This window comes from Gopherus evgoodei, chromosome 7 (genome assembly GCF_007399415.2).
Source record: "Gopherus evgoodei ecotype Sinaloan lineage chromosome 7, rGopEvg1_v1.p, whole genome shotgun sequence".
NCBI classification, from domain to species: domain Eukaryota; kingdom Metazoa; phylum Chordata; order Testudines; family Testudinidae; genus Gopherus; species Gopherus evgoodei.
The window spans coordinates 123,944,418-123,969,067 of record NC_044328.1 but is presented as its reverse complement, the minus strand read 5'-3'; the positions used below and the strand labels follow the sequence as shown (position 1 = coordinate 123,969,067).

At 48.6% G+C, this 24,650-nt stretch overlaps 1 protein-coding gene across 2 annotated transcripts in view; it reads right to left on the bottom strand.

Annotated features, from left to right (window-relative positions):
- The window catches only part of LRIG1 (leucine rich repeats and immunoglobulin like domains 1), a 143,597-nt gene that overhangs the window by 19,257 nt on the left and 99,690 nt on the right, over positions 1-24,650 (bottom strand). For both annotated transcript variants that reach the window (XM_030568724.1, XM_030568725.1), the window contains exons 6-9: positions 22,784-22,927; positions 21,010-21,153; positions 10,206-10,349; positions 4,941-5,021 (exon numbers count right to left, since the gene is read on the bottom strand). In XM_030568724.1, coding sequence (XP_030424584.1) covers positions 4,941-5,021; positions 10,206-10,349; positions 21,010-21,153; positions 22,784-22,927 — 513 coding nt within the window. The remainder of the gene's footprint in view (positions 1-4,940; positions 5,022-10,205; positions 10,350-21,009; positions 21,154-22,783; positions 22,928-24,650) is intronic.

The following is a 24,650-nucleotide window of genomic DNA, read 5'->3' as shown; positions in this document are numbered from 1 at the left end:
AAAAAGTGGAAGTGTGCTAATAAAATCTGCAGATGACACAAAGTTGGGTGGTGTTGACAATACAAAGGAGGACTGGAATATCATACAAGATTTGGATGAGCTTGAAAACTGGAGTAATAGAAATGAGATGAAATTTAATAGTTCAAAGTGTAAGGTCATGCACTTAGGAACGAACAACAAGAATTTTGGGTAAATAAATTGGGGACATTTCAGTTAGAAGTGACAGAGGAGAAAAAAAGACCTGTGTTTGTTGTTTGATCACAGAATGACTATGAGCCACCAATGTGATGCGACCATGAAAAGGTTAATGCAATCCTAGGATGCCTCAGGGGAGGTGTTTCCAGTAGGGATAGGAAAGTATTACTACCATTATACAAGAAACTGGTGAGACCTCATCAGGAATACTGTGTCAGTTCTGGTCTCCCTTGCTTAAGAGAAATTAATTCAAACTGGAACAGGTGCAGAGAAGGGATACCAGAATGATCAGCGGAATGGAGAACCTACTTTTACAAGAGGAAACAAGCCAAGCCCCTTATCAAATGAAAGCTGAGGGGAGATATGATTGCTCTTTATACTTCAGAGGGATAAATAGCAGGGAGGGAGAGGAGTTATTTAAGTTAAGGGCCAACGCTGGCGTAAGAACAAACAGATATTAACTGGCCATCAACTAGTTTAGGCTCGAAATTAGATGAAGTTTCTAACCATCAGAGGGATGAAGTTATGGAACAGCCTTCCAAGGGGAGCAGTGGGGGCAAAAAATCTAACTGGCTTCAAAACTAAGTTTGATAAGTTTATGGAGGGGATGGTATGATGAGATTGCCTTCAATGGCATGTAGCCAACTTGATTTATGACTGCTATCTTCAGCGACCAGTGACAGGACACTCGATGCGGATTCCCTGGTGTTTGGCTGTTGGGTCTTGCCAACATGCTCAGGGTTTAACTGATCATCATATTTGGGGTCAGGAAGGAATTTCTCCCTGGGTCAGGTTGACAGAGACAGGGGGCAGGAAAGGGGTTTGCCTTTTTGGGGGCACGGATCACTTGCTGGTTTGAACTAGAGTAAATGGTGGAGTCTCTTTGTAACCTGAAGTCGTTAAATCATGATTTGAAGCCTTCAGTAGCTCAGCCAGAGGTTAGGGGTCTTTTACAGGAGTTGGTGGGTGAGGTTCTGTGGTCTGAGATGTGCAGAAGGTCAGACTGAATGATCAGAATGGTTCTTTCAGGCCTTAAAGTTTATGACTATCATCCTTACAGAGCAAATGCAGCTAATTATAGTTTACAACAATGATTTAAAAAGAGAAAACTGCACACAGCTAGCCAAAACTATGCTACCCTCCAAACCACACACCTCCTCAGCTCACTAGCTCATGCTTTCCCTGTTCCAGGGCCCCAACAATGGGTAATCTTGTCTCCTCCCGTATGAGATATCCCACAATTCTTTCCTACTACAGGCACGCCAGCAAGAGTTGGCTATTATCATCCAGTTTTCATGGTAAATTTCTGTGTCACATGTTTAATGGAAAACCAATTACTGTTCTTAGTCTTTCTCTGTACAACACGTACAACCAAACCTTAAGTTTCTGGCAAAGTTATTTCCCGTCTTCCACAGGGAAACACACACACACACACATACACACCCTTTATAGTCAAAATTAGTTTGGCATAAAACCATAGTTGCATCTTCAGAGAGTTTGAGGCCATTCCCTAGATCGTCCTTTTTTTTTTTTTATTAGAAGAATAAAAGCTGACATAGGCTGTCCCTAGTGGCTAATAAAAGGCATACTCATTTGCAAGCCGCTTTGCAGAAGTTCCTATTTGGTGAAAATATTTTGTAATCTTTATTGAGCTCCTTGGATTAGGAACAATCCATCAGAATTTAGATGTTAGTGTTCAAAATAAGGTTGACCCCTTAATGAGGTAATTTTGGAGAATCCTGCTCACCATTTACAGTGAATCTTGGTCCTTAAAAATCGGAAGTGGAGATTTTTACCCACCTTTACATACATAGTGTATATGTGTGTGTGTGCCGTTTAAATGCAACTATTGTATGTGCATCTAACTGGACGCAACTATTCTGCATAGCCATGTACATGAGAAATACACAGAAAAGTTGTAAGAAGAAGATGGTGTACACTCCTGCAAACTCTCATTCAAATACATATTCCTATTTCCTTACAGACTCTAGATAACCACTTTTCTGATTATGAAATGATTATAAACCCAGTGACCCTCTTCAAAGGGGTCTGGTATTTTGGAATGGGAGCACTGTGGCATGCAGCCCTGCAATCAGCCAGCTTGCTGCGAGTGAAGAAATGCTCTCCCATTGTCAAAAGAGTTGGCAACAGTACCTCCACACTGCAGTCAAGGTAGTGTAACGACACCCTGCACAAGCAGTTCATTAGAAAGTAGCATTTTCCAACTTTGCCAGCTTTGCACCTGCACAAAGGTCTTTAAGTGAGTGAGCCATCAAAAAACGGTTAAATTTAGCAGCTTGAGTAATTAGGGAACGGGTGGCTCCCCAGCGACTCCACTTATGCTTTTTATGCTTCAGTGGTTCTCGGCTCCCTTTTCTGAAGCAATGTTTTAATTTAGCCCTGCCTTCTCCATTCTGGAGAGCTTCATCTATAATTCAGGGAAGGCTACAGTGACTTGCCTCCCTCCCTCCCAATTTAACACTTTCATTATGCTGAACAACACCCTCATGGCTAAATCCTTTCAGAGACTAATCCATGGCAGATCAAAGGGGAGCAGTTTTTAAGGCAATCTCCACAGAGCTGTGATTATTAATTCATTGGAAGGTTCTCTCTCAAGTGCCATTTTTTTGGTATGCTAATACGTTTAAAGCCTATTGATGGGTTAAAGGGGGGCGGAGGGCAGAGGGGCTATACCAGACAGTTCAACACTTACCACACAGGCTGGTATTTAAAAAAAAAAAAAAAAAAAAAAAAAAAGTTGGGAGTAGGAATGACACTTAATTGAAGCACGAGACAAAATTCAAACTCCCGGCTTGAGTGACAATGAATGAAATTTGGCCCTTTTGAGCCCCAAATGTGACCAAGTGCCTCAAGAAAGGTTATCTGCACATTGTGAGCATGGTTTCCTTTACATTTTACATTACATTTTAAAGCAAAATGGATAATCCAAGCAGAGACCCAATAACCCGTCCATCCCTTCACCCATATGTAACCCCCACTCCAGCAACATTCACATGACTTCTCTGCCACAGCCCCTCGGCTGTGACTAGCTCCACTCCCTTCCTTTCTTCCACTCTGATTCCTTTGGCTCCTTTTCAGGCCTTAACTTTCTTATCCCCTAACCCTGACACCCGCATCCCGAGCAGCTGCTACTCTACTCCAGCTCCTATGCCAATGCCTCTGAAGGAAACCTACCGACCATGAAGACTTCCTCCGCTACAGGGCTCTTCTCTATTCCTACTGTTCTACTATCTTCCCTACCAAACGTGCATCTACTCCCTTGCCCACAACCCCATCCGCTAAAATACGCCCTTTGACTCCCTCCTTGAACTTTCCCACTGCCCCCACGTGACTCCTACCACATATAGGACGTCACTAGCTTCTTCCGATAAAAGGCAACTATCAACAAGACCAGCCAAGAAGTTCCCTGACCCACCACTGGCACCTCCTCCCTGCTTTCTCCAGGGACTGAATTTCCTGCCTGCCCGCCTCATCTCCAACCAGGATTCACCCGCCTCCTTATCTCCTGCATTCCTGTTCTCAACCTCTCCCTCACCATCTGGTTCATTCTACACTCTGGTCTTTCCTCATCCTCGCCCACCTGCATCTCCAACAACCCCGGCTCCCTTTCTCCTTTAAATTGATCAAATTCCTTCTACACCCACAATGGCAAGTCCCTCTTCTCCAACCCCAACTTAGGTCCCAACCACTCCACTGAAGCCTCTCTCCCAAACAGCTCTGACAGAGTGACAATGCACCACCTGCTGAGATTCATACCAGCCGCCTACCATCATACAGTGCACCCCTGGCATGTCAGCATCAGAGACAGTGCTGTGGAGGTGAAAACTCAAACTGAGGCAAGAAATAACAATTCAAAGAGACTCCCAATTAGTCACAAACTATCAGGAACTTGCCCGAGGGGATTGATTATAGAGAGCAGATTTCAAATATCCTTCTCCATGCAATCCCTCCAGAAGGGAAAAGGAACAATCTAACAAGCAATTCAGAAATCAACAGTGGGCTGAATACCTGCAAAGCTCAAGCCATCTACAAATATCTGCAATAGATATTTTCTTGCACATTCCTCTCAAACAGAATCAGTTTTCTTTTTATCCCTTTGACAGTTCTGGCCCAATACAGATGAGTATCATTACCACATATGTGAGCTCTAAAAAGTAATCACAAGATCACTCGTAAATAAAACTGCACAAAGACTGCATCACTAATGAAACTGGTGGGTCATGTATTGCCGGGGAGAGGGGGGCAGGGCGGGGAGAAAACAGTGGCAAAACCCTTAACAGATGTTTGTCCAATTCACGTAGACTCTGAAGTGTAAGATGTATTAAGCCTAACCCTGAGATTTTCTCTCATTTATTGTTGCCTTTTGATTAGAGGCTGAGCATCACTCAGTGATTTTGTGAAAGGAAGCCTTTTCCCTTGAGTTTTGTGGACACAGTGCAACTGAAGTGTGCTAAATCTGACAGAGAACAAATCCCTGAGCTTGTTTCTACTACCATTAAGTGAGTGAACATTCAACTGTTCTAACAGCATGGGGTTCTATGCAACAAAAACATATGCTCCTAGGAATGGCGTTTACTCCCATTTAGTGAGTCTAGGTGCTGTCATGTCTCACACTTTCTTCAGATTTTTCCCTGTTCCCAAAGTCTGCATAAAATCCCTCCCTACCCTCCTTCACCCCCTTCACATAAGGAGCTCAACAGAACTTCTAAAGCTGGGCTACTCACAGCTTGCTTAGGTTTTCAAGGCCTGTAAAAGCCCCATTGGTGTCTTCTATTGTGCCTGAAATCTCGTTATGGTCCAGGTCCCTGGGGAAAAGACAAAAGAAAGCTCACAATCAATTTCTCAGTCCTGGGCTCGCCGTTAAAGAACCAAAGGAAAAAGTTTGGGAACAACTTACAAAGAGCTTCCCATTCTGTCCTTGCTGTACATCTCTGTGCTCAGTAAGCCTGGCACTGCAGCGAAGCAGACTTTGTCTGAGCAGAGCCAACTACTTTTATATGACTTTTCTTGCGCTAAAGAAAGTAACTGATGCTTTCCAATCTGATCCCCTTTGCCACTTTAAAGGTGACCTGCAGTGGATTTTTAAAATCTAGGTTTATGCTCTTTTCTAATTCTTTGTGCTATATGAAGAAGTCCTGGAGGGGAAAAGTTTCCCTCAAACAAAGAGAAGCTTGTTTTGCCTTTTAAAACAACAAAAACAGGGATCACAAGAATTGTCACATGCAAGGTGTAGCTGAGTATTGTTTTAAACAGTGGCTAATACCAAATCCTTTGGAGGAAGGTGTAAGAACGCACAGTACACAGATGTGGGATAATCTGTGCTCCAGGTTAGGTCTCATCTCATCCTGATGTCTAACAGTCAGCAATACGAGCTTAAGCCATGAAACAGGAGGCTTAACAGACTTTCCAGAACTTTGTTATAATTAGTGTGGTAACTCTGGATTTTCTTGTCATTCACATAAATGTTCAGTCCTTTTTTGAATCCTGTTAAATTTTTGGCCTCAACAACTTCCTGTGGCAATGAAGACTTCCACAGTCTAAGGTCTTGTCTATACAGAGAAATTTAGCAGCATAACTATAGTGGCATAATTATACGGTTGTAACTTCCCATGTCATTCTCATTCTTGAATAAAGAGGGCCTTTTTCCAGTTTAATTTTCAAAATGCTCATTAGTTACTGGAGTTGCATGGATCTTAATAAAAACAAGCAAACCAGAAACCATCAGACATTTTTAAAGACTCTCCAGGCAGTAAAGTGCCTTTCAGCAGACAGAACTTTAGAATTTCTAATATTCATTTTAAAAATAAAATAAAAACAAAACACACTTTTAAAGCCTTTTAATAGGGAAGGCAAAACAACCCCCCGTCCCCCATAAATCCATTATTTTCTTTGCACCTTAAAAGATTATTAGAACAGCAAGTGTTTCAATGGGGTTTCTTTTTCTTTTAATTTGTGCGTTACACATTAAAACATGATATGAGAACAGAAGAATACCATGAAGTGTACATTGCTCGGTACCAAGACTTCTTCAGACAGGCCAGGACTGGTTTTTTGCCACAGGTACCCAAATTAATTGCAGTCTTTGTTGCTAGCAATGATTTCTTGGGCTTTTCAACATGAACGAAGGTTGTGAAAAGAAATGGCTCACGGACACAATGCCCATTTCTCAGCCGGCGTCATTATCAGACCCGAGTCCCATGTCTCGGCGTGACAAGCCCAGGCTGCGTCATAGTGGCTGTCAGTATGATCTGTGGATAGACCCATGCCAAGCGGATGGCAGAATAACAACGCAGTAGGGCGTGGGCGCAAACAATGCTCCATTGGCAGTCAGGGAGAGACAAGTGAGAACAGAGAAGAGAGGCAGGGCCTGGGAGACTCACCACAATGCACTGCAGGATGTTGGGAGGACAGGGTTCCATAAATTGGATTGTAAACGTTTCACGTCTTAGGGGCCACGTGTTTTAATTTCTGCCAGTTTCACACTGTATGTCAACTAATCTGCCTGCCTGTAACTTAGGGCTTGTCTACATCAGAAAGTTGCAGCGCTGGTGAGGGAGTTACAGCGCTGCAACTTTGAGAGTGTCCACATCTGCAGGGCATCACCAGCGCTGCAACTCCCTGTTTGCAGCGCTGGCCGTACTCCCGTTTTGTCTCGGGTGTAGAGGATCCAGCGCTGGTGATCCAGCGCTGGTAATGCAATGTAGACACTCACCAGCGCTTTTCTTGACCTCCGTGGAAGGAGGAAGCCTCTGGTAATCAAGCTGGTTTCCTTTCCCGGTTTGCTCTCTCGGTCCCGGAGCCACCCAGCAAACCGCAGGGAAGGAGACCTGCTTGCTCGGGGTTCCGGGACCGAGAGAGCAAACCGGGAAAGGAGACCAGCTTCGCCGCGGTTTGCTCTCTCGGTCCCGGAACCCCGAGCAAGCAGGTCTCCTTCCCCGCGGTTTGCTGGCTGGCTCCGGACCGAGAGAGCAAACCGCGGCGTTCCCGGTTTGCTCTCTCGGTCCCGGAACCCCGAGCAAGCAGGTCTCCTTCCCCGCGGTTTGCTGGCTGGCTCCGGGACCGAGAGAGCAAACCGCGGCGTTCCCGGTTTGCTCTCTCGGTCCCGGAACCCCGAGCAAGCAGGTCTCCTTCCCCGCGGTTTGCTGGCTGGCTCCGGGACCGAGAGAGCAAACCGCGGCGAAGCTGGTTTCCTTTCCCGGTTTGCTCTCTCGGTCCCGGAACCCCCCTTGAAGCCGCCCAACAGCGCTGCAGTGTGGCCACATCTAACACCACTTGCAGCGCTGGTTGCTGTAAGTGTGGCCACTCTGCAGCGCTGGCCCTATACAGCTGTACTAATACAGCTGTAACAACCAGCGCTGCAAAATTTTAGATGTAGACATGGCCTTAGGTTCTCTTTTCTGGGACACATGAATAAACTCTCTATTCCTGGAGATTTGTCCTGAGGCCAATTCCACCCCCATCCAGCCCTGCCACAGTACTTGGGACCACTAGCCTTCTGGCCTCGTCACAGTATGAGAGGAGACAGGAGGAGAATGTTTGAGATCTCTGGCACATACTTTTATTAAGTGTCACGGTGTTTTCTTAAAAAGTGAAAAGAAAATAGCCTGGCTTGTCACTAGGCTTGTTCTTCTAAAGGAAGCTGAAAGGCTTAGTGTTGGGGGCGGGGGGGAGAGGGAAATGTGGTGGGTTTTTTTCAAATGGACAAAAAAATAGAGAGCATGGGTATTCTGGCCTGGCTCTCTTTGTATTCAACTCCTCTTCTCTCCCAGCCCCTGTTGCCAATTTCCTATTGTTTCTGGCTGGCTGAGCCTGAATGCTTGCTGCCTTGTTAATCATTATGCTGTGAGGTCCCCAGGCCTGACCTCTGTTTGAATAGCTCCACATTTCAGCAGTTTCACACCCACCAAAGGCTCGTCAACAATAGGCCATAATTAAAGCATGCTCGGGTCTTTTTCACCAGGTGCAGGACCCAATAGCCTTCCTCTTTATTCAATTAGAGCTCACTCTCCCCTTGCACTGGACACAAAAGAGGCTCCACATTTGCTGCAAAGGGCACGGATCTACCCATTCCCGCTCCCCTGTTTGTTCTTTGGGAAGCCTTTAGTCCCTGCTCTGACAGCTGCCTGGGAGAAGGCCTTCTCTGAATGCCAGTGGTTGAAAGGTTTCGGCTTTAAAAAAGAAGAAAAAAAAAAGGAATCACTTTTCAGTCACTTCCTCCCGTGTGAAACTCAATAAAAGAATAAATAAGATGTGTCCAGTACAGTAAGCAGGGAAGGGAAAGCTCTTCTGTTCTGACTTCCTTTTCATTAATTGAAGCATAATGGGGCTCAGTGAAAGGGAATAAAAGTACCACGCTGTATTACTTTTTAAAAACTAGAATAAAAATCCAATGAACACAACTCGCCTTGAAGGCTGAGCTGTTATACCCGTCCCGTCCAAGGGATTTCATGGCAGCTGAGATTAAAGAACTGTGCAAGCCAAATCCTCGGCTGGTGCAAATGGAAGGATCTTCCCTGAGGACACTGGAACAGGCTGTCCAGGGAAGTGATGGGTTCTTCCTCTCAAGACTAGCTGCCTTTCCAGTCCTACACAAGTTACTGGACAGAGGCAACATTCGATGGCTCGTATCACGCGAGAGGTCAGACTAGAAGATCTAATGGTCCCTACTGGCCTTAAAATCCAGGAAACTAGGATGGGGAATCCATTTACACCAGCTTGAGGATCAGGGCCAGACTTTTTTTCCAATGCCACATTGTTCAATGCCGTATACTTTGTTCTGCCCATTGTCTGGTCAACTTGCAGGAATACTCCCTGAAACATATGTCACCAGCAAAACAGGCCAGAACAATGACCTGAAGGGTCATTTCCCATGCTATGCCAGGGCACTTTGAAGCTCTCTCTTTATAACATGGCAGTTGATTTTTTTTTTCACTTGTGTTACAAATAAGGAGTCAAATCAACACAAAGTTTCACCACCAAAAAGGGGCCCCCTTTTCCTCACAACATCGGGCCAGAGTCTGCTCCCACGGAAGTCAAAGGGAAGATTCCCAGTGATTTTAATGGGACTGGGACTCATAAGAAATGCAGGCGGCCACCATCAAATTGGCTAATCAGGCAATTCTTCTCTATCTCATGCTGACTAGTAAGCATGTCACTTGCAGCATCCATTGTCTTGTCAGTCTAATTGTCTGGGCCCAAGGCTGAGTGCAGCTTTGTGTACAATTCTCCTCCATGTCTGCAAGTCGTCATCTCTCTAGCCCTGACTCAATCTCATTGCTTTTGCCAGTCAGTCAGGCTTTCGGTGTTATTTTAGGATAGATTTTTATATTACATGTATTGCTTAATAAGAGGGGGGAAGGAAAGCACGTAAAAACACTTGGGTGATGGAAAGATTCTTCTTCATGTGTATTGGATTTAAAATGGAACCTAAACTGGTTTCTTAAGATTCAGTCCTTTCATGAGGTGCTTCAACTAACAGTGAACAAGATGCACAGCCCCACCGAACTCAAAGGACAGTATACAAAATGTTGCCGTTAGAGCTCTGCCAGGCCTAAATCTGAAAAGGGAACAACAAAAACATTTAATGAATCTAAAATAGGCCACTCATGAAAAATTTTGCCCCCTGACCAGCAAAGAAATTTATCTTATTGAAGTGCAGAGCTATCAACTAATTCTGAATACTAATAATTTTACTCTGCACTTTTAAAGCTCCTATCAGGCTAGGATCTGACACAAACATTCAGTAGTCCAGGCACTGACGATAAAGGATATATAGGGATCCCTTCCCCCCTCAACACTGAAATACGGCCACTTCTGGGTGAAACAAAACGGCTGCTTAACAGCGCATAGGAACACTTAGGAGAATTTCAAACTGTAACATAAGGAATAATGCTGCATCCAAATGCAAGTGCAGAGAGAGGGGTGTGTGTGTGTGTGTGTGTGTGTGTGTGTGTGTGTGTAAAAGCGGAGGGAGCAGCCAGGTAACTTACAGAACACGCAGGTTTTTGAGTCCTTTGAAAGCTCCCTCTGCAATATGGCTGATGGAATTGTGGCTGAGTCGCAGTATATGCAGTCCTCCCAGGTCTGCCAAGCTCCCCTCATCCAGTCTGGTTAGGTTGTTATAGGACAATATTCTAAAGAGAAAACCAAAGAGAAATCCAATCACCCTACCCGGCATTGCCTGAGCCACTCTGCAATATCCATGTTGTCTCTAGACACATCTTTGCCTCACCTGCAATTCCTATAAAACACAGTTACCGGAGGGAGGCAGAACAGGTTAGTTAGGTGAAAACCAGAGGAGCAGTTTGCAAATATCACCAAGGGGAGAGGGGATGACCTGGAGCATAACAATGAGGGGCAGATGAGGTAGTGCTAAGTGTAAGTCAATCTCTGATTATGATTCTATGACACACAGCCATCAGCATCAACCCCAGTTGGGCCCAATCTCTCCTCGCAGCTGGACTCAACGGGGTGAGAGTAGAGACGATCACCTTTCCCTCCTCGCTTTGAGGCTGCAAGATGCTGGCACCTTCAGAAAAAGACGGTTACTCACCTTTGTAACTGTTGTTCTTCGAGATGTGTTGCTCATATCCATTCCAGTTAGGTGTACGCGCCGCGCGTGCACATTCGTCGGAAAACTTTTACCCTAGCAACTCAGTGGGCCGGCAGGTCGCCCCCTAGAGTGGCGCCACCATGGCGCTCCATATATACTCCTGCCGGCCCACCCGCTCCTCAGTTCCTTCTTGCCGGCTACTCCGACAGTGGGGAAGGAGGGCGGGTGCGGAATGGATATGAGCAACACATCTCGAAGAACAACAGTTACAAAGGTGAGTAACCGTCTTTTCTTCTTCGAGTGATTGCTCATATCCATTCCAGTTAGGTGAATCCCAAGCCTTACAAAGGCGGTGGGGTCGGAGTGAAATGTGGCAGAATAAAACTGCCGAGCCAGAGGCTACAGCCTCTCTTGACTGCTGAACCAGGGCATACTGCGAAGCAAAGGTAAGGACCGAGGACCAATGGAGCTTCGCGACAGGTCTCGTGGGTAGAAACACGAGCCAGCAAGGCGGCAGATGAAGCCTGAGCCCTGGTAGAATGCACGGTGATGTGGCTTGGTGAAATATGAGCCAAATCAGAACAAGTGGGGATGTCCGCCATCACCCAAGATGAGATCCTCTGAGAGGAAAACAAGCAAGCCCTCCCTTTGGCCCGCTCCAGGGCAGAGCTGGGGCACCTTAGGAAATGATTCTGTCAGCACAAGATAATGCGAGCACTCCACAGATGTCCAAGGAGTGCAAAGGTTATGCCCATTGCGTTGAGCTGTGGGTAACATGAAAGGCCAAAACACCTTAGGGAGGAAAGCCGGGTGCGGTCACAACTGCACCTTGTCTTTGTGGAACCTTCGTAAGAGCTCTGATCTCAGAGACCCGTCTGGCCAAGACTAGGTTGAGGCCCCAGGGCGGGGCTGGGCGGCGCACCCGAGGGTGCAAGCGCTCCAAGCCCTTGAGGGACCTCGAACCCATAGAGCGTGGGACACTGAACGTCCATCTTAGCCTGCTGGAAGGTAGGGACGGCTGCTGAGAGTATCCTCAGCGATGATACCGCCAGATCCTGCCGCTGAAGGCCAGAGGCAGGCCAGATAGAGGGGATCGAGACCTCAGCAGGAGCAAGATCGAGCGTACTGCAGCTGTAAAGGAAACGCTTCCACCTGGCTCGGTACGTTGACCAGGTGGAAGGCTGCCTGTCACCCCAACTCAGGTACGCAGGAGCCACCGTGAGGCGAAGAGGCTGCAGGTCCGAGTGACGAAGCCTGTCATTGCCCTGAGTGATGAGGTCTGGGCTGACAGGCCGAGCAACGTGGTATGTCAGTGCTGCCTGGACCACTCTGGAGTGATCATGATGACGCACGCTCCGCCCCTGCGGAATTTGAGCAGGACGTAACGAACCAGTGGGAACAGCGGGAAGGCATAATGCAGTTGGCCGTTCCACGGTATCAGGAATGCGTCCAAGATCGATTCCGAGGAGAGACCTTGGAAGGAGCAGGACACCTGGCATTTCCTGCACTCGCGGTGAGCGAACAGGTCTGTGTGAGGAACCATTTCCACTTCCGGAAAGCGGGACGCCTCACATGGGGCAGAGTGATGACTCGTAAGACAGGAAAGACCTGCTGAGTCAAAGAGATAAGACGTTCCGAACGCCTGGGAGAAAGGACGTCGCCAGCTCCATCGAGCGGGCCATGCAAAAGACCCGGAAATGGATGGCCTCCTGACAAAAAAGGGGGGAGGACTATGTCCCCCCTGAATGCTTATGAAGCACCTGGCCATAGTGTTGGCTGTAAACACCGAGATACAACGGCCTCGCAGCTGCCGCTGGAACCCCTGGCACGCCAGGCGGACTACTCTGATTTTTGGGGCATTAATGAGGAATGCCAGCTCTCTAGAAGACCGAAGGCCTTAAGCTCGGAGGTGACCATGAGCACTCGAGCAGAGAGATGATGCGTCCGCCGTCAGGGGCAGTGAGGGCTGGGGCGGATGAAACCGCATCCTGTCCACACCAAGGAGGGGGTTAGCCACCACTCTAGGGAGCCTAAGGCGTTCGAGGGAACGGTGACTACCATGACCATTGGCTCCCTGTCCAAGCGGTACGCCGAGGTGGGCCAGACTTGGAGAGGACGGAGGCGGAGCTTGGCGTGTTTGGTTACAAACTTGCGGGCAACCATGGACCCAGGAGACTGAGACAAGAACGAGCTGAGGTCGTTGGGAAAGCCTTCAGACCTCAGATGATTGATGCCATCGCCTAAAACCGCAGTTGCGATAAGCAGGCTCCGGCTAGGTAGGAGACCAAGATAGCCCCTAGGAAGCCCAACCTCTGCGTGGGAACCAGAGTGGATTGCTCTATAGTAATCATCAGGCCTTGATCTGTGAATAAGACCGTGACGATGCCCACGGCTGAGTGGGTTGTGTGTCAGAGTCTCCTCGGATAAGCGAATCGTCCCAATACGGAAAAACGCATATCCGACATAGCTACGGTAGGCGGCGACTATGGCCGTAAACCGGGAGTATTCACCGCTGGCTATAAAGCGGAGGCATCTCCCGTGCGGAGGGAAGATGGCATTGCTAAAGTACGCGTCCTTCCTATCCAGGGCGGCATAGTAGCCCCCAGGAGGCAAGGATGGAATAATGGTTCCCAGGGATACCATGCAGAACTTCAACCTTATCCCCAACCGGCTGAGTCCATGCAGGACCAGGGAGGTCTGAGACCTGTGTTCGAGTGGGGAACTAGGGCATAACGGGAGTAAAACCCCTAGCCCCTTTCGTCCGCTGAAGGGGGACAGGGCTGGAGCAATTTAAAGGTGGTACCTATGCTCCATCGTGCGCAGGACCCAGCGATCTAAAAGTAACTGGGGCCATGCCAGGAGAAAGCGGGATCAGGATCCCGTCTTGCGACTGGTACACCGCCCTCCGACGAACCTTGGAAGGTCCGTCTTTGGTCCCAGTGGTAATTGCGAGGGACCTCGACTCTGGCTTTTTAGGGGGCCTGACGTTTGTCTGCGGCCACCTTGGCCTCGCCGTTTTCCAGAGTTCTGCCTCTGGCTAGGCACAGAGTATGGCGGCTGGGGCCATAAAGGCCTGCGGTTGGTCGCAAGCGTATACACGCTGAGACGCATTAGGACCCTATTGTCCAGCAGGCTTCGCAGTCTGGGCTGTCTCTGCCGCGAAGATGCCTGTACCAACAAAGGGTAAATTCTGTCCCCCGTCCTCCAAGACGGCAGCGAACTCTAGGTGGGAGGTTCGAGGGAGAAACTCCTCCACCCAGGTGCTATAATTATCGCAGCTAAGCAAGGCTTGTTGCTTTGTTACCCAGAGGCGCAGGGCCCCTGCAGAGTACACCTTGCATTCGCCAAGGCTCTTTCTGCTTCGGGGCTGGCGCCCGCTGGCCATGATATCAGGATCGTGGTCCTGAGCATAAAATCTGCGCATATGGGATGACACGGATGCGTGTCCGGATGGCCATGGAGGTACTAAAAGAAGGCACGGGCCGAGTCTCTGACTCACTCGGACCTTGCCCAACTCGGCACCGGGGACCGGCATCGGGAGGCGTATCGGTACCTGGAACGAGATCCAGACCCGCAACCAGAACGGTGTCGGGAGGTCGACCGAGATCTCGAGGCTCGGAGAAGAGCTACAGGAGTCAAGGTACCTGCCCCGGTGCCAGATGTCGGAACGGTGCCGATAGCGGGTCGGCGAACGGGATACCGACCGGTGCAGCGAGTGTGACCAGTACCGAGGAAAACAGTACCGGGACTGCCAGTGGTGTCCGGCGTGCCGGCGGGACCGTGATCATGGACGGTGCCGCTCTGCTGTACTGACAGGGGACAGTCCCTTGAAGAGACTGTATTACCCGTACCGGCGGTGCCCGGGTCAGGCAGCACTGACTCCGTCATGGCACTGAGAGCCCTCGCCGTTGGTAACATCTCCGGCGCGCAGGGAACAGCAGGCTCAACCACAGTGCGTACTGGGGAGCTGTCAGGCACCGGATTCGACGGCCCTCGTGGGGCCGGGATCCACGGTACCGAGGTCATCAGAGCTTCGGTAGGTGCCGGTGCCGGGAGAACCGAGTTATATAAGCCGTCTGGCTGGGGTGTCGTCAGCACTGAAGCAGCGGGAGTAATACGCTCAACCACGGCGCGTGCCGGGGAGCCGTCGGGCACCGGATTCGATAGCCCTTGTGGGACTGGAATCGACGGCGCCGATGGAAGCAGCCGGAACAGGAGCTCAACCACGGCGCGTGCCTGGGAGCCGTCAGGCACCGGATTCTACGGCCCTTGCGGGACCGGGATCGACGGTGCCGACGTCATCGGTGCCGCAGCAGGTGTCGGTGCCGGGCGATCCGACTTAAACTAGCCCTCTGGCCACGGTGCCGTTGGCACGGAAGCAGCCGGAAAATTAGCTCGACCACGGCGCGTGCCGGGGAGCCGTCAGGCACCGGATACTACGGCCCTTTTGGGACCGGGATCGACGGTGCCGACGTCATCGGTGCCGCAGCAGGTGTCGGTGCCGGGCGATCCGACGTAGACGAGCTCTCTGGCTGCGGTGCCGTTGGCACGGAAGCAGCCGGAGCAATACGCTCAACCACGGCGCGTGCCGGGGAGCCGTCAGGCACCGGATCCTACGGCCCTTGTGGGACCGGGATCGACGGTGCCGACGCCATCGGTGCCGCAGCAGGTGTCGGTGCCGGGCGATCCGACGTAGACGAGCCCTCTGGCTGCGGTGCCGTTGGCACGGAAGCAGCCGGAGCAATACGCTCAACCACGGCGCGCGCCGGGGAGCCGTCAGGCACCGGATTCTACGGCCCGTGTGGGACCGGGATCGACGGTGCCGACGTCATCGGTGCCGCAGCAGGTGTCGGTGCCGGGCGATCCGACGTAGACGAGCCCTCTGGCTGCGGTGCCGCTGGCACGGAAGCAGCAGGAGCAATACGCTCAACCACGGCGCGTGCCGGGGAGCCGTCAGGCACCGGATTCCACGGCCCTTGTGGGACCGGGATCGACGGTGACGACGTCATTGGTGCCGTAGCAGGCGTCAGCGCCGGGCGATCCGACTAGACGAGCTCTCTGGCTGCGGTGCCGCTGGCACGGAAGCAGCAGGAGCAATACGCTCAAGGTGCCGGGGAGCCGTCAGGCACCGGATTCTACGGCCCTTATGGGACCGGGATCGACGGTGACGACGTCATCGGTGCCGTAGTAGGTGTCGGCGCCGGGCGATCCGACTAGACGAGCTCTCTGGCTGCGGTGCCGCTGGCACGGAAGCAGCAGGAGCAATACGCTCAACCACGGCGCGTGCCGGGGAGCCGTCAGGCACCGGATTCTACGGCCCTCGTGGGACCGGGATCGACGGTGCCGACGTCGTCGGTGCCGGGCGAGCCATCTTAGACGAGCTGTCTAGCTGTGGTGCAGCTGGCACAGAAGCAGCAGGAGCAGTAAGCTCTACCACGGCGCGAGCCGGGGAGCTGCCAGGCACCGGAGTCCCTGGTCCTGGGGGACTGGAATCGACGGAGCCGAAGTCATCGGTGCCTCTGCAGGCCGGATAACGCAACTGAGGCGAGCTCTCTGGCTGCGATGCAGGTGGCACGGAAGTAGCGGGAGCAGGGGGCTCAACCACGGCGCGTGCCGGGGAGCCGCCAGGCACCAGCAGGAATCGTAGACTCTCTCGACCTCGGAAGAAGGGAACGGTGTCGAGTCGACATCGGTGCCGGCGACGGTCGGTGCCGAAAGGCCTTGGTGGTACCGGCGGGGTCCGGTGCCGAGGAGGCGCTTCTGCCCGCCGCTTGAACATCGCTCCGCGCCCAAGGTGGAGGGGCAAGTGAAAGTCCCGCACCTTTTTGTTCTCGGCTTAAAAGCCTTGCAAATGGGGCACTTATCTGTCAAGTGTGATTCCTTGAGGCACTTCAAACAGGAGTCATGTAGGTCTCTCTTCGGCCGCGGCTTCTGGCAAGCCGGGCCCCTTTTGAAAACCCGGTGAGCCATTCATGGCTCCGGCACTGGGCTCATGGAAGGGGCTACTTCCTGAACCCCGCTAACTAAACTAACCATGTTAGCAAAGAAACACGTATAACCATACAAATATATATATAAAAGTGTTATAACTGCATAATTATATACGAGAAAACGAGTAGCTAGGGAAGTGGAGGTCAGCTAAGCCGCGCTCCACTGTTCCAACGACCGACACGGGCGGTAAGAAGGAACTGAGGAGCGGGTGGGCCGGCAGGAGTATATATGGAGCGCCATGGTGGCGCCACTCTAGGGGGCGACCTGCCGGCCCACTGAGTTGCTAGGGTAAAAGTTTTCCGACGAATGTGCACGCGCGGCGCGTACACCTAACTGGAATGGATATGAGCAATCACTCGAAGAAGAAGGAAGATTCTGAAATCGATGCAGATTCTTTGCATGGCCCTGGCTAGGTGGCGGGTGTCAAAAGTGCAGGCCAAAGCAATTGCACCACATAGCAACTCATTGCGTAGCAATGCACATTTTAATATTTCTCCTTTGTGCAAAGTAAAAGTCACCCATCACAGCCCTTCTCCAGTCCCTCTGCCCTTTATCCCAGAGTGCAAAGCATGCTGGAGATCCTCTAAACCAATAGTAGTGACCAACACTGGAGGGCTTTCATCCGTCCTTTTCCCATCGCATGTGCTCTGTCTGGCTTTTCTTTAATACTGCTCCCATGCCATTTTGTAGCTGGTACTAAGAAAAGCTAACAGGCAGGCAGTGCAACGGAGTCAAGGAGGCTCCTTGGGCCAGCCAACTGGAGGAAAAGTGGGGGAATGCTGGTAGCAATCAGCAACACCTCCAGCAACGAATAGCCCCACCCTTACAGGAAAATGCTACAGCATAGCCACAAACACCACAGCACTGCTATTGCAAAGGGGCTGTGACAACTGGCCAATCAAGGACTGTCCTGGTGAGGGAATTCCCTGGAGGTATAGCACAGGCAAAGCCATCACTTAGTAGCCCAAGGAGCAGAGTGCATGGCTGGTTTTAGTCAGATTTCCCATGGGCTCGGTCTACTTGCTGGAGGGGCCCTTTGGGACTGCTGGCAGTTGGGTAAAAATCAGAGTAGCCTCTGGCCTGCTCTAAGTTGCCCTGGTGACTAAATAAGGCCCAGCATTGGGGTGGGGTGCACAACTGGTGTACGTATCCTCCCCGCAAAGGTCTTGCACCAACCCAAGCTGAGCAGCACCAGAAAGTTGGCCCACAGGGTGGGTGACTCAATGGAAGTCACTGGAACTTGTGATCCTAAGTCACTTTGGCATCTTTGAAAATCTCACCCATTTTGCTCTGGCCAAATACTGAAACCCTTTGTAATACAGGCAATGAAAACAAACAATCTCTCAACTCTTTCCAAACCTCCAGGTTCCTTGTATAGCTCTGCTTCTTAACCAGCCCACTTAAAAATGTGTCTAGGGCACACATGAAAGTCACTGCACAAGCCAAAACCTAAGTCAAAACAGACATATATTCTTAAGCACAGCAAGTGTCATTTACTTGGCAAATGAGCCGTCTGTGTTTTAAATATGTGAGCAGGAAGGCATTGGAAGAAATTCAGCAGAGATTAATGAGTTTCAGGAAGGCATAGGACAACATACTTTAGTTTCTAGAGAAGCTGTAGTGTTAGTTATGAAGAACTGGCAGCTGATCAAAATTATGTCCTCACCTGTGATTAAAGAATTTGGCTTAACCCGCTCCCTGACACACACACACACAAACCCACTGCTAGAAAGTAATCCTAAACCTGGCTAGGGAAAAAACCAGTTTCCTTTGATATTACCCAGAAGGGTTTCTGCTACGATCAGTAAAGGCATGTTCCCTCCAGTTTTTCCTGATGTCACTTGAAGATGGACAGCAGCAAGCTTTAGAATATCTTTGGGTATGGTGCAATCAGCCAGAGAGCTTCAGATGCTCAGCACCTGGTCTTCAGCATGCTCATGTCTCAGCCTCCCGCTCACAGAACAGGGTGGTTTACAAAACAGCCCATTTTCCTCCTCAGTACTTTACATTAGCCAGGTTGTGAGAGAAGTAGGCAGGTCTGCACTGCTTGCCCTATATTTCTGTCATTCTGCCTGTGAGGAACTATTAGCATTCTGCTTCTGCAGCATGATATTTTGGAACGGCCTGTCTAAATAGCTCTTCTCGGCTGGTGTCAAGCTGGGTGCATGGAGCAGAGAGCAGAGGGAGTGATGATAATAAGGAAGCCAAAAGGGGTAACTGGTACCCTGTTAGACAGCCAGAAGTTCTATTTCTGATTTACATTTGAGTAAGTTACATTTTCCCTGACGTTTCATTCCCATGAAATCAAACTGTGGATAATGGACTTCGTTTTTTTTTTTTTTTTTTTTTTTTTTTTTTTTTTTTTAAAAAGATCCCAGTCTAGCTCCCCATTTTTATTTGGTGTATTTATACCAGCATTTTAGGTCTGAAATTGGGGGTTTATTCCACTATGTAGATGTCCAAGTACCTGATTTGCTGGCACAATCAAGCGTTTAAGACACCTCTTCCTTTCTTTGACATCTCAATATCAGTCCAAATGCTTGGGCTATATTTCCTCCCAACCAGAAGATGAAGACAAACACAAACAACCTGTTATTGGCATCATACTCCCCTTCCCTCCCACGAAAGAGTCTACCCATCTCATGCGCTTTGGGTGAGTCTACAAAAATGTAGACAGAAAACATTCTCTGGTAACTGAAAAAGAACAGCTTTAAAAATAACAAACAAAATCTGAATGAGACTCTTCCAATAAGGCCTGAAGCTATGTCTGCAAAACCCTGTAATATTTTGCAAAGGTGTGTGCTAATGTCCAGGTGACCGCCTTACAAATCTAAACCAAATAGAGTTTCCCTCACTTTCAGAACCAATCCCATTCAGATCGAGCATGTCTTAATGGCCCTGGCACCTTTTCCACAGCAGCCATGTAGGCCACTGATCATTTCCTTAATCTCCTTCCAGAACCGTGACTTGGCTGACGACAGTATTCTCCTTAGTGCAGGATCAACACCCTCTGTGACTCCAAATTTGGCAATTCTGCTCAGCAAGAGCTACACTTCCCTAGACATGTCCAGAGAATGAAGACTTCCTTCCCTTTGATTCTTTAGATTTGAGCAGGAAGTGGGTGAGGCCATGTGCTGACTCAAAGAGAAGGTCATTGGGCCTCAGCTCTGAAGTCTGGAAAAGCTCTTTGCACCATCCTGAGCTACTGAAATACCAAACACAGCTCTTTATGTCAAGTAGCCTGTGGTTATCAGGCTACAAGCCAAGTGTATCGCTGCAGGAAGAAGTACCTTTCAAGGCAGCCAGTCTCAGACACGTCTGAAAATTAGATGAATTGTTCATGAACATTTTCTCCAGACAATATTTGTTCTCTCATCATCAAAACATTTCTGAATTTGAGATCTAGCATCTTTCTCAATGGAAAGGGGAACTCCTAAAAATCTTTAGCTTGGGAAGATCTGCTCCAGAAATTATTCTGGGGGCAGTTCTCTGGCCTGTGATAACAGGAGGTCAGACTATACGATCACAATGGTCCCTTCTAGCCTTGGAATCTATGAATCTCCTAGCAAGATGAAATCCGAAAGCAGGAGCTACAGTTCCATAATAAAACTGAACTTGTCACATTTTTCTTTTAAACACAAATCTATATTGTGTTTTGTCACCAGATAGCTAAGCATGCTTAGGGAGTGACTGCTAGTCTTGTCAATATTGCAAGCATCCCACATGTGTCTCCTTCATCGGAACATTAGCAATGGCAGAGATGCCGACATCTCTCCCCCGAGGCCACATACATTTTTATTTATCAAAGAGATCGTAAATGAAATGTTCACAGCTGGGAATCTCAGGAGAACGAGGCAAATGTGTTTACCTTCCAACAGATGAGCCCTATAGTAAGAGTAATATATAAACAAAAGAGACAAGAGTAAAACACTTCACTCATTGCTTTTGAGGTAGCCAGATGTTAGGTGGTTTAAATGTGATTATTTATTATGTCAACTGTAAAATACAGACTAATAAAGCAAAATTTCCTCTGAGCTGTATAGTTGATTCAGTGCAAGAGAACACAAGTCTTGCAACTAGATAACCTAAAAGGAGCCGCAAACTGTGACCTCAGTCTGCCTGTTAGTCCCTGTAAACGAATGTTGGGTTTTTTTTAAGCAGGATCTATTTCTTATGCCCAGCACAAACAACTTTCGAGCAGGTACCGTAATAACAAACAAGGTCGTTATGACTATCAGGAAGCAACTTACAGCTCATGCAGCTTCTGACAGAACTTCCAGCTCTCAGGGTTGATGTAGGATATCAAGTTGTTACTGAGGTGAAGTTGGTGGAGAGATGAGAGGCCGTAGAGAGAGCCGCTGTTCACTTGTGTCAGGCTGTTATACTCCAGGTGCCTATGAAGACAAGCAGGGTAAATGACAGACTATCCACACTGTCAGGCAGCATCAATCACATTTTGACGCTGTTTAGGACTTCCAAAAAGAACTGGGAAACTTTCTGTAAAATGTTCACTTTTCTTTTAAGCCCAGTTCTGTACATCTCAACACACACCCAAGCATGCGCGCACACCTGCTGAGTAGGCAAATACAAGAACACACAAGAGAAAAAAAATATGGAGCTATTTAATCATCCTTTGTTCAGATGGGAAAACTTTCTCCCAGATACACTTCACGCCTTCTTCCAGTGTCAAACCAGGAGTTAGTTCCCAGAGCTCTGTTGCAACAAAGGCTAAATGGTATTGCCCAAACACTTCTATATTCTCCTAAAGAATTGGACAAAGCTAATCACTGTGTATCCACAAGCTTCAAGAAGTCTCTGGCATCGTTATTTTATCTATCTTAGGGTTTTATACTGCTGCTCACCCATCACAGCATTTGAGTGCCTTCCATGTAAAATCAACAGCAAAGTTTACTGGACCTCATGGAGTTTCTGGCACATCTCCCTTTTGGGGATCAACAGCATGTTGGGTTAGGATTTGGGTTTTTTGGGGGAGGGGAGGTGTTGGGGAATTGATAAGGGTTTGGGAATAAAAAGGCGTTTGAATTGTGAGTGTCATTTATGCTGGAGAGGCCTTGCAATGTTTCCTAAAGATTTCTAAAGAATATATAAATATATTTCAAGAGGATTCTACCATGTACATAAGGCATAAATAGTCAGTCTGAAATCTTACAAGAGGAGCTCTGGTTGACCACGCTGTGGAAGGGGAGTGAGACTGTTGTTAAATTCTTCTGTCCAGCTTCCACTCCAGATCAATTCCATAGATGGTCGCCTAATCACAGTGGTAATGCAAGGAGATTCTGCAATGTGAGGCAGCACGTGGCTATGTCCCCGTGCAGAGCCTCTTTGAAGTCAATGGGGCCCTGAGAGGCTCCCTTTAAGATCAGGGCTTTAGTCTGCACACAAATATACATGAGGTCTCTGAAATAATCCCTGCTGGAGGACGTGGACTGAACAGCTGGCAGGCAGCGGTCAGAAGACAGGGATCTCTGGGACCATATTCTAAGCAGTGTTGGATATATGGTTGTCGTATCTCCACGTAGCAGGAGGTGTTTCTCAGGATACTAAATGAGGGAAGCATCCAAGAGCAGTGGGAATTTACCTGGAAACAGTAATTTATTCAACTCATGTAATCTGGTCAGAACCAGCAGCCAAACTCAATACACTGACACAGGGATACAGGTTGCTGGAGAAAGGGGAAGGGTTATGTGTGGCAGCACCCTGGAATCCGGTGCACCCATGGCACAGAAAGAGGCACCAGTAATGGCATTACACCTTCCCTTCCTTTTACAATCACCGCAAGTAAAGCAGTGTGAACGTGACAAAGCAGAGCAGAGACTGGGTATCTAGTGGACAAGAGGCAGAATCGAAGATCCCAGAGCACAAACATCCTCCACCTGCTGTTGTGTGATGGCAGGTCATATGTCAATAATGCCCACCAGTCCCTGGCAGAACTGTGGGGGAAAGGAAGAGATCACAGGAGAAGTCCACACGGCACAGAGAAAATAAATCTTTCCCCTAACTTACAGAACTTGCATCTTGGCCAGACCCCAAAAGGCCCCGTCGGTCAGTTTGCTTATGTTGTTGCGCTGCAGCTTCAGAATGTCTAAGCTGTCCAATCCATGGAACGTCAGGCCTTCAATCAGGCGGATGCGATTCCGGTTTAACTCCCTAAAATCATCAACACCATAGAAAGGTATTAAATCCCAGTTCTTTGTCATGAAATCATCTGTGTGACAAACAATGGGGGGGCGGAATGCCAACAACGTCTCCATGAACTGTTCCCAGGAGAGAGCAGAAGGGCATCGGAAACGGGCCAGGAAAGTCACCGGGACCCATTTCCTCTTAAACAAACTCCTTCTTTAGAGAACTCAGGGCTTAAATTTTCCAGAGTATTTCCCAGAGCCCCGACCCAACCATTCATGGCTCAAGGCTTCAGCCCTGCGGATCTGAAAATATTTACTAGAGCTCTGCTCCAGCTGAATTTAAGCCCTGAGAAAACTCCAATATAGGGCAATAAGTAAAATGGATGTAGAATAGTATCCCCCTCCATATGCTTTTCAGATAAGCCATTTATACTTTTCATCAACTGAGTTCAATCTTCACACTTCATCTGTTCCAACACAGAAGCACCATTCAAACCCATGCAATTAGGGATCAGCATTATATCCTTACAAACCTCTATTTATAAAGACTTGTAACAGGCCAGTAAAAATTTACTCTGACAAACGTATGTCAAGTTTGACCCCAGATGCAAGTGTTATTACTAGTTTGGAAGGATAACCTTCAGTTTCCTTGACAACTGAAGCCTTTTTCCCCTATATTAAGAAAGTAATAAAGAAAGAAACAAGACATTTCCGATGAAACCTCCAAAATGTTTTATTTATTAAGCATTTTTTTTAAATTAAGGAAAGCCAATTATTTCTGTGCACGATACTCACCAATGATATGTGAGTGTAACTGGTGACTTGACAACCTATACCAACGGCATTAGAAAAGGCAGTTACAGATCATGCCATGAGTTTGATCTAGGCAGCAGGGTGAAATGCCAGCCCCACTAAAGTCAGTGGCAAAACTCCCGCTGACTTCAATAGGGGCAGGATTTCATCCAGCATGGTGTACTAAGAACAGATGTATTGATTTAAACAGGAAGATCAAACTTTCATATTACATCCCAATCTGCCTCCAATTTTGCACCTGCAAAAATGCCTGTGCTCCTGCATTGTATGTGTACAGCAGTTACCTGGACCCCAGTTTGCTGGGTGCAAAACCAACCCAATGGAGGCACCTTCTCCACTTCCCAGTGGGAGCCAAGGTAGCAGCTGTCACAGGGCAATACACAGGGCTGTTTCGTTTTGTTTGTTTGGGGGGGAGGGGAGAGTGGAAGGAGCTGCTTTCTGATTTTTGGGGATTAAAACTCAGCTTTAATGCTATCCTAACATCCTTTCTGAGCACGATTAAAGGACTACTTCAGGCTTGCCACTTCCGGCTCTGCAGCATTGCTAGTGATACTACTCAACCATACTTCACCTGAAAAGTTATAGAGGATTAATTCTAAAACTCCAGCTACAGCATCAATACCACTTTGTGTGCAGTTCTATACAGATAGATATTCATTCCTATATCCATGCAGAGGAAAATTAGACTCATTTGAAAATCTTCCTCCGAAGGGGCTTAGGAGCTCAAATACCACTGACTCTCCATGGAAAGCGCTCCTAAATCAGTGTTTCTCAAACTGGGGTCACCGCTTGTGTAGGGAAAGCCCCTGGCGGGCCGAGCCAGTTTGTTTACCTGCCCCGTCCGCAGGTCCAGCCCATCGCGGCTCCAAATGGCCGCAGTCCCTCGTCTCGAACCACCAGGGCCGGTTTTATGACCCGCGGGGTCTGATTAGAAT